The 11,738-nt window shown below is 41.3% G+C and overlaps 4 protein-coding genes across 4 annotated transcripts; 1 reads left to right on the forward strand and 3 right to left on the reverse strand.

The window, feature by feature from the left end:
* Positions 1-19: 19 nt before the first annotated feature.
* J4E78_005407 (uncharacterized protein) lies at positions 20-842 on the reverse strand (the record flags this gene model as incomplete). Its single annotated transcript, XM_049366027.1, has 4 exons — positions 20-127; positions 206-387; positions 447-758; positions 836-842. The coding sequence occupies 4 exons, from the start codon at positions 840-842 to the stop codon at positions 20-22; spliced, it is 609 nt and encodes a 202-aa protein (XP_049222742.1).
* A 530-nt stretch (positions 843-1,372) lies between these two features.
* On the reverse strand, positions 1,373-2,592 carry J4E78_005408 (uncharacterized protein; the record flags this gene model as incomplete). Its single annotated transcript, XM_049366028.1, has 3 exons — positions 1,373-1,454; positions 1,529-2,348; positions 2,409-2,592. The coding sequence occupies 3 exons, from the start codon at positions 2,590-2,592 to the stop codon at positions 1,373-1,375; spliced, it is 1,086 nt and encodes a 361-aa protein (XP_049222743.1).
* A 1,102-nt stretch (positions 2,593-3,694) lies between these two features.
* J4E78_005409 (uncharacterized protein) lies at positions 3,695-5,274 on the forward strand (the record flags this gene model as incomplete). The annotated part of the gene is made up of 2 exons (XM_049366029.1): positions 3,695-4,119; positions 4,170-5,274. 2 exons carry the CDS (start codon positions 3,695-3,697, stop codon positions 5,272-5,274), a joined length of 1,530 nt encoding a protein of 509 aa, XP_049222744.1.
* A 298-nt stretch (positions 5,275-5,572) lies between these two features.
* Positions 5,573-6,556, reverse strand: J4E78_005410 (uncharacterized protein; the record flags this gene model as incomplete). The annotated part of the gene is made up of 2 exons (XM_049366030.1): positions 5,573-5,769; positions 5,821-6,556. The coding sequence occupies 2 exons, from the start codon at positions 6,554-6,556 to the stop codon at positions 5,573-5,575; spliced, it is 933 nt and encodes a 310-aa protein (XP_049222745.1).
* Positions 6,557-11,738: the final 5,182 nt, after the last annotated feature.

An 11,738-nucleotide genomic window follows, 5' to 3' on the forward strand; every position in this document is an offset into this window, starting at 1 on the left:
TCCGAGAGCTGCTGCTTCATCACAGATCTGCTGGGGGTCGCGTGATCTTTGTTAGATGATCCCCATTCAACTCTTTCATAATCTTGCCTAGACCTTCGTGACTGTAGTCCTTCTCATTCCACATGTCCTGCCTCATGTTAGCAACAAACCTTCGAGCTTAATGAGAGGTTACGCAGACGTGCGCTGTTCAATGGTTTTCGCGTACCTTGTGATACCGCACCTTGCCCTCTTGATCGAGCGTCAGTGTAATCAAGCTGTTGACCTTCTTCGCAATCGGCATAGGTTTTGGAGTGTACTCCTGCTGTAACTTGAAGATGATCTCATCAGGCTTGGAGGAAATAACCTCCGTCTTGATCGTCCGACTGCTCTTCATGAGTTTCGGGATACCTGTCAGGCGTTAGCAAAGCGTGCCTCCTCATCACCGTTTAAGTCTAGGCATTGCTCACCATACCACTGCCCAGCAATCTTATACCTGGTATCGCAATAGCTCCATGGGTCGTCGTATACCGCCTCTTTGCCATACACCATCATGTCTTGTTCGCTAGCGCTGCCAGAGTATAAGTTGCAGATAGACTGCACTATTTTCTCCCTCGCAGGCTCCAAATTCATCGAATTTTCAGGATGTGGCTCATAGTCGACTCCCGAAGAGCTGTTTTGCGACTCATCGGCGTTGTGGGTCAATGCTACCGGGTCGGGTCGCTTCTCGAAGTCGTTCTCGAGGCGTGCCGCGAGTGTGTCCTTTCCGGACTTGCCCGTAACTGGAAGTGTCATATTATCAACTGGAAAGAAGATTGTGAAGCCGTAGGGATTGTACGACTATTTGAAAAACATCTACTTCTCATGAACAATGTGTCTTGACGTCATGGCTAGCTACTTTGGGGTGTGGCTGCGCGATGCGAGACGTCACGAGCCTGCCAATGAAGCCGTGCCACAATCTGAACTTAAGCAATCACCGTAAGAGCATGCCAGAGAGGTATTGAACACTGTGAAGAAAGACCGGGCCAATGCCATTGATCAAAAGCATGTGAGTGTCGCCAGAGGTACGGAAAATTCATCCTCAGATCGTTTCACATGAGATGCGCAACGCCTGATTTGAGCCTCCTGTCATTCACAACAATCGTCATGTTCCGAGAACGTTCTGGATATGATCTTTTCGTGTTGAATCTCTCGTGTTGCTGTCCGATACATTCAAAATGTGGGTAGCATTTTACAAGCTGGAAGAATGAGTCGACGTCGTAGGCGATGCTACGTATACCTCTTGGGTTTGTCTTGGAATACTATCTGCACTGCATTTTCCTCTGAGGACAGTGAAAGTTCAGTACTACGAGAACGGCCCTAACCTTCGATATGGATTGGCCATTTCTCTACAGCTTCATAGAGCATCAGCAAACTGCCCATGAGATATACTGCGGGTGCCCATACCAGAGCCAGTGTACTCTGATACTCGCACCAACCTGTGCTACAATATCCCAGACAAGCACTCCAGATCCAACCTATGCTACCCACCAGATTTGTCATTCCAACCCACCACCCGACCATGCGCGGCGCGGGCTTCCACCACTGGCGCTGCACTTCAAACAGGTATAGTATCGAAGCGACCAGGAAGCAGATAGCCCCAAGCAGGAAAGAAGGATAGTATAGCCCATAGAGCACACCTTGCGGGAGGTTCTTGTATACACCTGGTAAGGTGAGGAGATTCGTGACCCAGTAGATGGCTGTACCGATGAAGAGGATGAGATTTGCGTTAAAACCGATCTCTCGACGATAGTGAACGCGAACATCCTGCCACGTGGGCCACCATTTCCAGGCTTGCTCAGGCCCTGACTGGGGACGTGCCTCAACCTTGAACGTCTTCGTGTGCAATATTCGATGCTTCATGCGGTCGGGGTTGTGGATATGCGTGCAGTTTCGACGGTCGGGTTGGAAGCCGGAGGGGTTCTCGGTCGCTTTCTCTTCGTCCGAAGACGCGAGTTCGATGTTCTCGTTGTCGGAGTTCAAGCTTTCCTTGAGCGCCCAGCCAAAGCAGTCGCTCTGGTTGGCGTTCACCGCTTCGACTACAAGGAGCATGCCACCCAGCAGAAACAACATTCCACGGAAGAAGGATATCGCGCCGCTGATGGTGCTCGGGTCGGCGGCGAATCGCGTATCTGGATATGCGACTGGAAGCCATTGAAGGACGCCAGACGTGATGGAGCATATCGAGCCGACAGTAAAGACGACGCCAACCCACCACGAAACGTCCCACCAGGCTACGACTGTGATCATGCGCACAAGCGCTCGAAGAAGGCGCGTAGTACGTGCGGTGCGCGAGGGTGCTTGACCGTGACTGAGGAGAAGTATGTGCCGGCCTGGAGAAGAGACTCGTCAGTACAATCTTCGGCTTATATATAATACAGCTGTGTACGTACCCTTTCGATTCTCGCGACTCCACCACTCCCATTCCGTCCCGCTTGCGTGTCCATCTTCGTTGACGGCATAGCGCCGTGAATTGGCATTTTGGAAGTTGAGGACCTTGTGCGAGCTACCGTGAACGTAGTCTAGCTGCTGTGACGAGTCTTGGAGACGGTCTTTGTCATTGCTGGGGGTGGACATGGCTCGAGAATTTCGCGAGAAGAGAAGACCACGATCGGGGTATCCCTGTGTGAGGCCTCATGTCTTTCAAGGTCTATCGTCGCCATAGCTTCTTGCATCATCTTGGGGGTCCCGCGAAACGCGTCCTGAAAGCGGTAAGTCAACCCATCGTTGACAAGATGATGATGCGTGATGTCATGGTGTGGAGAGTTTCGCGTCGATCTTGGCAGGGAAGCTGTCGGCTAGCGTCTGGGGTTTCCACATGTCGCGGCCCCCCAACTCTCAAGTTAATGACACGACGCATTCGCGATCACTCAACATCAAAAACGAGCGCGAAAGTCCAGGCGACACCCTCTTTCACTTGTGATGAGTTCTCTCGGTCTGGAGAGTCATCTGTGACCCGGTGCGCGATTGGAACCGCACCTGGGCACGTATGAGCATGTTTCGTGAAACAAACCAAGCTACCGGAGAACACCCATATCAGTAATCGGTCTTACATTCCTAGGAGACAGCGTGCACGAATAAAAGTAATGTCAAGGAGCCGAGTCAGAGGGCTCGGGATAGTGCGATGCGATGGTTCCCGCATCTAACCCCCATTCCCCGTCCTGCATTCGTCGCCCATCAGTCCCAAGGTTGTCTATCAACAGCCGCAGACCATGCATTACTTGCAGTGCGCAGCTTGGGTTCGAGCTTTCAGAAAACACATGCGCTCTGGCATCCTCGAGGAAGTCCGGCAAGTTAATCCTCCCCATGGTGGAAAAGCACTCGCAGACGGGTCTCCCATGTTCATCGCGTCTACATGAAGGTGCCACGCGTACGACACCTCTTGGCTTTTGTGTATAGTCCGCTAATACATCCCGTTGATGAGATTCGCGCACTCAAGCCGATAGAGAACTAACAATGGCCTCATTTCGGGCGCATGGCAGGACGGGTGCTTCGGCGCCGAAGCGTAATCATGCAAACAGCACACCAATGGTTTGGACAACGCGGAAGGCGATGGGATAGCTGATTACTGACCAGACATGAGGTAGAAGACATACGCTGTTTTTCTGGATATAAAGCGGGTGCCCTGATAGCCATAGTCCCTACCACGCTCATTATACACAACTATCCACCACACACCATGCTTCGCCCCCATTGCGTCAGGCCTAGTGGTCTACTCGCTCTCATCTCGAATATCGTACTTTTTGGATCTCTCTTACCACGTGCTGCAGCGCAGGATGATGCCACCAAACTCAAAGACTGCTTAAGTAGCTCCACCATCTTAGCCTCTTTGGCGACCTTTTCTGATGCTACAAACTGGGATACCATTACGTCCCCATGGGCACTGCGATTCAACCCAGAACCAGCCGCAGTTGTTGTTCCGCGCAACCAAGACGAAATCGCTGCTGCGTTGGCATGCGCCGTAGATGCGGGTGTCAAGGTCTCACCGCTAAATGGAGGACATTCCTATGGAGCTTATGGGCTGGGTGGCGTGGATGGAGCGCTTGTGATCAACATGGAGCGCTTCACGGAGACTACATTCGACGAGGCTACTGGTTTATTCACGTAAGTGTCCGCGCAATCAACTTCAACTTACTCTGTGCTAATGACCATAGCTATGGCGGTGGAAGCCGAGTTGGGCCAGCTGCAACATGGCTTTGGGAGAACCACGGGCGTCACTTCCCCCACGTCCGAGCTAATTGGGTAGGCCTTTCTGGGTCTTCCATCGGTGGTGGCTTTGGAACCACCAGTCGTTTTCTCGGTATTCCTATGGATAATCTCGACAGCGTCAAAGTGATGCTATACAATGGCACAGTGGTCACTGCTTCCCGCACGGAAAACCCAGACCTGTTCTTCGTTGTTCAAGGCGCAGGCTCTTCTTACGGCATCATTCTGTCTCTGACAACAAGCACTTGGAAACCAGAGTTCGACATTGTCACAAACTTCACGATCTCACTTGGTGCTGTCGACCTTGACACAGGCGTCCAAGCCCTAATTGATATCCAGGATTGGGCCATGACTAAAGCACCCGATACCTTCGCTCTGCGATGGCAACTGGCAGGCGAATGGAATGGCAGTGGGTACTTCTATGGTAACCCGGACGAGTTTGATGCTCTCTTCGCTGGCCTGGTCGAACGTCTCCCAAATACTACAACAACTACTGTGCGAACGGCGGATTTCTGGGCTATGGAGAACTTTGCCGTTCCACAGATCAACGGAACTACCGACGCCTTCCCTCCGCGCAGCATGTACCTGCAAGCACTGGTTCTGCGCAAAGATCAGCCTTTTACCTTCGAGTCCGCCAAAGCGCTCTACCAGTACACAACAATCGCCTTCAACCGCACTGACCTGACTGAGTTTGGCTTCTTGGACTTATGGGGTGGCGTGTCTAGGGATGTTGACGACTCAAAGCAGGCGATGGCTTACTCCAACAACCAGTGGCTCATCCGCTGGGAAGGACGTCTTGCTAACGGCCTAACCCAATGGCCTGCTGACGGCATTGAGTATATGCAAGCTGGTTTCCGACCTTTCCAGGATCAGCTGAAGAAGGAGGGTGTACCACTAAGGGGCTTTGTGAATTACAGAGATACGGAGCTCTCCGTTGACGAATGGAGCGTGAGGCTATACGGGGACAACTTTGAGAAGATGAAGAGGATCAAGTCGAACCTAGATCCGCAGGGTGTCTTTACGACGCATGCGCAAAGCATTCCCTCATCCTGATTTATCGACAAATGGAGTATAGGATCAAGTCTATGTTAAGTGGTTCATCAGATGCAGACGCTTGTCAGGATTGACTTTGGCTTTTCCATGTATATAGGCGGTTGGCTGAATTGGGGTCGAATTCACGTCATTCACTGTGAAGGGCGATTGGTAAACATCAATCGAAACGTACTGCAACATGGCTTTGACAAGTTTCGATGCACCGAACCGGCCATTCTGATTCATTAAATCTATGTTATATACAAGAAGATGCGCTGTCTTAAGAGTCTAATACAGACTATCAACTAGCGCTGGCTGTCTAACAAGTCAGGTCAAAGAACGGCGTGTTGTTCTGAAGGGGCGTGACAGCAAAAGACAAGTCGGTCTGCGCGGCATTGGCGTCCTTCAAGGTGTACCAGAAGGTGTTGCGGGTACCGAAGAGCGAGCAGCCAACTTCGTCCCAGTAACGCTTCGAGTTCTCGAGAGAGGCAACGGCGGAGCCAGAGTTAGGGCCAACTATACTTGTATTAGTATGATCATCATCTAGAGGATTATTCCACAACTTACTTCGTGGCCAACCGGTCTCAGTAACCCAAACAGGCTTTCCATCAGATACACTCTCAGTCTGACCAAGACCCGCAAAGAAGTTCTCACGTGCCAGGTCGATCGAGTTTGGCCTCGTGGTCTCGAAGTATGGGAATGAGTTGTGACCAAGCCAGTTCACGCTGCGCGCAACACCGCGGTTCTCAGGCAGAACCCAGGCAGTGAATGTGTCGACATGGCCGATAGGCTTGCCCTCGAGCGCGGTGCCACGGATCCAGTCGCGCATCCAACCAATGTAACCCTCAATCTCAGCACCAGTAGCACCAGCGCCAGCGTTGTTCTGTACACCTTGCGGGCTGCTGCGGTACAAGTCCTCAGACCCTACGCTGATGCCGATAATCTTGTCTGTGAAAGCGGTTCCGAGTTCCCTGGCGCCACGAATCAGGGCGTTGAGTTCGTTCTCGTATGCCGCACGGCCGGCACTGGCCCAGAGACCGACGAGGAGTTGAGTGTCGGTGTCGATGGCTGCTTGGAAGGCAGAGATGGGATCGGCCGCGGTTCCGCATTGAACCGAAGTGTAAAGACGGGCTGTGTTGAAGCCCGAAGCTTGAGGCAGGCTCTTTGCCTCATTGAAGAAGCGAACGAAGTCGTTGTAGCCGCGGCATGATCCGTCTGCGTTGGTGGCACCGTAGTTGAAGCCTTTGCTCTGGGCGACAGCGGTGGTCGCAAGGGCGAGGATAGAAGCAGCTTTGGCCCACATGTTGAGAATTAAGAATAGGGTATTAAGTCTAGTAAAACGAAGGGATACAGGTGTAGAGGCCAGGGATGGAGCAACCTTTTATTCCTCCGTAGAGCTGAAGTTTAAAATAGAACGTTTGCCCCTGCGCATCATCGCTGGCTGCATGCCAATCCAGATGACGTGGATGAGGCTCGTACTTTTCTTTGCCAAGCGTTGTTGAATGGCGATCTGCCGAGCGCCAGCCTGGGCGGAAAGCTCTTTCGAGAAGTCTCTCTGTAGACGGATGCGCGAGGCCTCGTCTACACAAGCAAACAAATGACAGTGCGACGCAAGCTGCTGTGCGTTTGCGCCAAAGAAGTTGGGCAAAGCTGGGGAAAGTCGCCAGGACGACAGCTAGTTCTCGTGATGATGGAGCCCTCGGAGGCGACCGTCGACATGTGCCATGCGCATTAGCACGAATACGATCGATTTCCCGGGCAGCCGAATCGGATTTGCGCTGGTCTCGAACGCGCGGTGCGGTGAGGATGCGGTCAAGTCGCAGCTGCCCAGACGGAAGATGTGGGGTAGGGAATCATAGCGGCGCGAGGGTGCGGACCAAGTTGCATTGCGGACAATTTCCCGCCGGGACAGCCTCGCTGCCCTTCGCCCTTCGACATTCTTTACTAGTCGTGGCTCTAACGAATTATCGCTGTGCGACGAAGTTTGCCAACTGTCATTCACGCAGTCTCGGAATAAAGGCTGCGGGACAGAACTTGGATCATACCTAGGTACATGCAAGAACGCTGACCTGAGGCGGTGCGGTGGCTCACCGGTTGTCTAGCGAGGCATGGGCCTTGCTTGAGCATTCGCGCACGGTGCGACAGACGTCGTGCTGCTGGTCTAGAGCCTTTCTTTGTTTTTGAGGGCTTCTGAACAAAAGATAAACTTATTCTCGACTTCCATCGGTGACGGACGGTGGCGGTGCTCAGGTGTCGTAATGTCGCGTTGATCGCGCTGGTGCCGCCGAGGTAGCCGTTGGAACATTCCACTCACGGAGACGATAATGACTGCGATAACGCAGTGTTGTGCTATAGTACCCACTACGCGAGTGGTAAGGTGAATACGTGTGGAAATGAACGTAGCAAAAAGCCGTATCCTGTTTTATAAAGAATAGAGAGGTAACAAGAACTATTCTCTAATAATAGAATATAGCTTTATTAGAACAAAGTAGTTAAATACTATAATAAATAGTATAATTAATAAAAATTATAATAAAGTAATTATAAAGTAGTAGTGCCTTGTATCTAATTTTGTAGACTTTATTTAGTAAAAAGACATTAAAAGACACCTAGCTTATTATCTTAGAACTACTAAGAAATTTTAAAATTTTAATATATTTAGTATATATTACTATTAGTACTAATACTTCTAACTAAGACTATACACTTATTTATATAACTTCTAGAAGCTTAGATAGTATTTAAAAACTATATAATATAGTAGTAATAGAAATACTATAATAGGCTTTATAGTATATATTATAAGCTAATTAGTTAATAACTATAATATAATAACTATTTCTTTAGGTCTTAATAGAAGTAATAGTACTCTATTATAGCTACTATCTAATAAATAGTATCTTACTATATAAAATAAGCTATAAATACTATATTTTTATTATTTTAGCTTTTATTACTTTTGTAAAGTATTCTAGCTAAAGCGTTTTTTTACTAAAGTATAGTATTCTTAAGAGCTAAAAAAAGCTATAAGCTTAATATTAATCTTACTTTATATACTTAGTTATAGATATAGATAGCGTAGGTAATTAGGCATATTTTAGTAAAATAGTAAATAGAATACTTTTTCTATTACTTTAAAGGTAGACTATATCTACTAAAAAGCTTATATATTTTACTAATAAGCTTTTTAAAAGTAAGGCTAAAAAAGAAAATAATAAAAAGTTTTACGCTAGTTATATATATAATAGAAATAATAAAACTAAAGGTAAAAGAAATAAGTATAATAAAAATAGATATAATAAAAATATTAATAGGCCTAGAGTATAGCTTTATACTAGTAAAGTAGCTCTTTAAAGTGCTTATAACAGTCTTTAGTATAGTATAAATAAAGTAGTTTATAATAGCTTCTATAATAGCTTCTAGAATAATAATCTTAAGAGAACTTATAAAGTAACGCGTTTAAGAGAAAAGTAATTAATATAGTAATAATAAAAAAGCTTAATTAAGCTTCTATAAGCAAGGTAATATAACTAGTAATAAGATTAGCTTTAGACTTACTAACGCTAGAAGAACTTATAAAGAGGTATAAGATATAAAGAATATAGTTAAAAGCTTATTTAGTTAGTATAGCTTTAGAGTTAGATTTAAGCTACTATTTACTTTAATAAGTCTTTAGATCTCTAATTTACTATAAGCTATAGAATAAGAATAGAGATAGAGATAGAGATAGAGATAAAGAATAAAGAGGTATATATATAGTAGATGCATAATTTTACTAGCTAAAAATTTTTGTATTTTATTACTTTATAATCTATAGCTCTATTAGTTATAAGCTATTAAGAATATATAATTATATTATAATTCTTTTTACTATAAGTAGACGTTAGTATTTATAGAATAGTTACCTTACTAGCCTAGATTTTAGAAGCTTTAACTATACTAGAGGTAGTAGCGCTAAGAATCTAAGCCTTAGCCTACCTAACGCCTATACCTCTATAGAATTTTAACTCTTTTAAAATTACGTTTTTTTATATACTAGTAATAGATCTTACTCTTTTTAAACTAGCTTACTATAGAATTATTAGTTTACTAATAAAAAAAAAAAAATTATAAAGTAGATAATAAGTAAAAGGTAATAATATTATTACTAAGTAAAGAATAACTATAGAAAATTACTATTTCTTTTATAAAAAATAGCTACTAGAATAATTATATAAATATTTACTTATAGTACTTTATATCTAATTTTATAAACTTTATTTAGTAAAAAGATATTAAAAAACGCCTAGCTTTTAAAGTTATTCTAAGACTACTAAGAGATTTTAAGATTTTAATATATTTAGGTATATTACTATTAGCACTAAGGCTTCTATATAGACTAATAATATATTACTTTTAAAGCCTTACTAAAAAGAAAAACCTTTTAGCTATTAATATAATATAACTTAAGCTAATAAAGATAACTACTTTAAAAAGTTATAGCTTAGTTCTTAAAAGTAACTATAATAGTAGAATACTAATATAGCTACTATCTATTTAATAGTATTATTATACTAGAGGTAGACCTTAAACGCCTTATTCTCTTTAGTTTATTTATTACTACTCTAGCTAAAAATTCTAATAAACACTTTACGCTAGTATATAATAGCTACCTTTATTTTTATAAGTAAAGCTATTTATAGTCTAAGCTTATATATAAAGTTATAAGTATAAATAGTGTAGATAATTAATAAATTACTCTAAGTAGAAAAAGTAACGCTAGTAATATAATAACTATTTTATTACTTTTTTTAAAGTAAGTATAGTTTATAAAAAAACTTTTATATATTACTAGTAAGTTACTTAAAAGCTTAGCTATAATAAAAAACTATAAAAAGTCTTAGTCTATATATTAAAAGCTTTTATAGTAGTAGTATAATAATCTTAATAGTATTAATAGTAGTAATAGTCTTAGTAGTTTTAGAACGTAATATAAGATAAGTAAAGTAGGCTTTAAGAGCTCTAATAATAGCCTCTATAATAGTTTTAATAATAGTCTATATAATAATTACTAAAATAGCCTAACTAAAAGCTTTTTTTTAGTAGTAGTCTTAGAGTAGTCTATAAAAGCTTTAATAAGCAATATAGTATAAGAATATAATTAATATAAGTATAGAGATAGAAAGGTAATATAACTAGTAATAAAATTAGCTTTAAACTTACTAACGCTAGAAGAACTTATAAAAGAGTAGTAACGTAGTTAAAAGCTTATTTAGTCTTTTAGTATTAGATTTAAGCTACTATTTATATCTTTAATAAGTTTTTAGATCTCTAATTTTACTATAAGCTATAAGATAAGAATAGAGGTAGAGAATAGAAAGTATATATGCAGAAGTATAATTTTATAAGCTAAGATTTTAGCATTTTATTACTTTATAATCTATAGCTTAGTTAGTTATAAGCTATTAAGAATATATAATTATATTATAATTCTCTCTACTATAGTATAAGTAGACGTTAGTATTTATAGAATAGTAACTTTACTACTTTAAATTTTAAAAGCTTTAACTACGCTAGAGGTAGTAGCGCTAAGAACCTAAGCCTTAGTCTACCTAACGCCTATACCTCTAAATATAGAATTTTAACCTTTTTAGAAATACGTCTTTTTATATACTAGTAATAGACTTTACTTTTTTTAGACTAGTTTACGCTATAGAATTAGTTTACTAATAAATATTTACTTATTTCTACTTAAAGATAAAGATTTATAATTAAATTTACTTAATTCTTAGATTTATAATCTAAGTCTACTAAATCTTTCTTATTTTCTTAGATTTATAATCTAGACTAGTACTAATTATATTAGTTTATACATTATATTATATAAACTAATAATTAGTTTATTACTAAATCTTTTAGTAATTATAAGAAAAGAAATAAAAAAGATAAAAGTTATTATCTTATATAATAATTCTAATAATAGCTAAGCTAAAATAAATAGAAGTATTTTAGAATCTCTTAGTATAGTAGATTAAAGCTAGCTACTAAAATCTTAATTACGTAAGTAATTAGATTTACTAAGAATTTTTCTAATTTATTAAGAAATAATAATAAGTATAATCTTAATAAAGCTTAATAATAATAAAAAGATAATAATAACTAAGTTATTATAATTTTTATATACTCTTTTAAGCTATAGTTTTAATAACTAAATAATTAGAAAATATAAGTAGTTTTTATAACTAACTTATTAATAATAATTTCTAAGAAGTTTTAATAACTATCTTAAAACTAAAAACCTATTTTTATTTCTATTTCTATTTACTAATATAAATAGTTATATAATAATAACTAAATATAAAGCCTAGACTAGAATCTCTAAGGTAGAAGAACTTAGAGATTAAAAACCTAAGCTCTATAGTAATAGTATTAATATACTATATTTATTATTATAAATAATAATAATAATAACTAGTTATAAATAATTAATCTAGTTTAACTAGACT

The sequence above is a fragment of the Alternaria triticimaculans genome (genome assembly GCF_023758025.1).
Source record: "Alternaria triticimaculans strain BMP 0046 chromosome Unknown scaffold_6, whole genome shotgun sequence".
NCBI classification, from domain to species: Eukaryota; Fungi; Ascomycota; class Dothideomycetes; order Pleosporales; family Pleosporaceae; genus Alternaria; species Alternaria triticimaculans.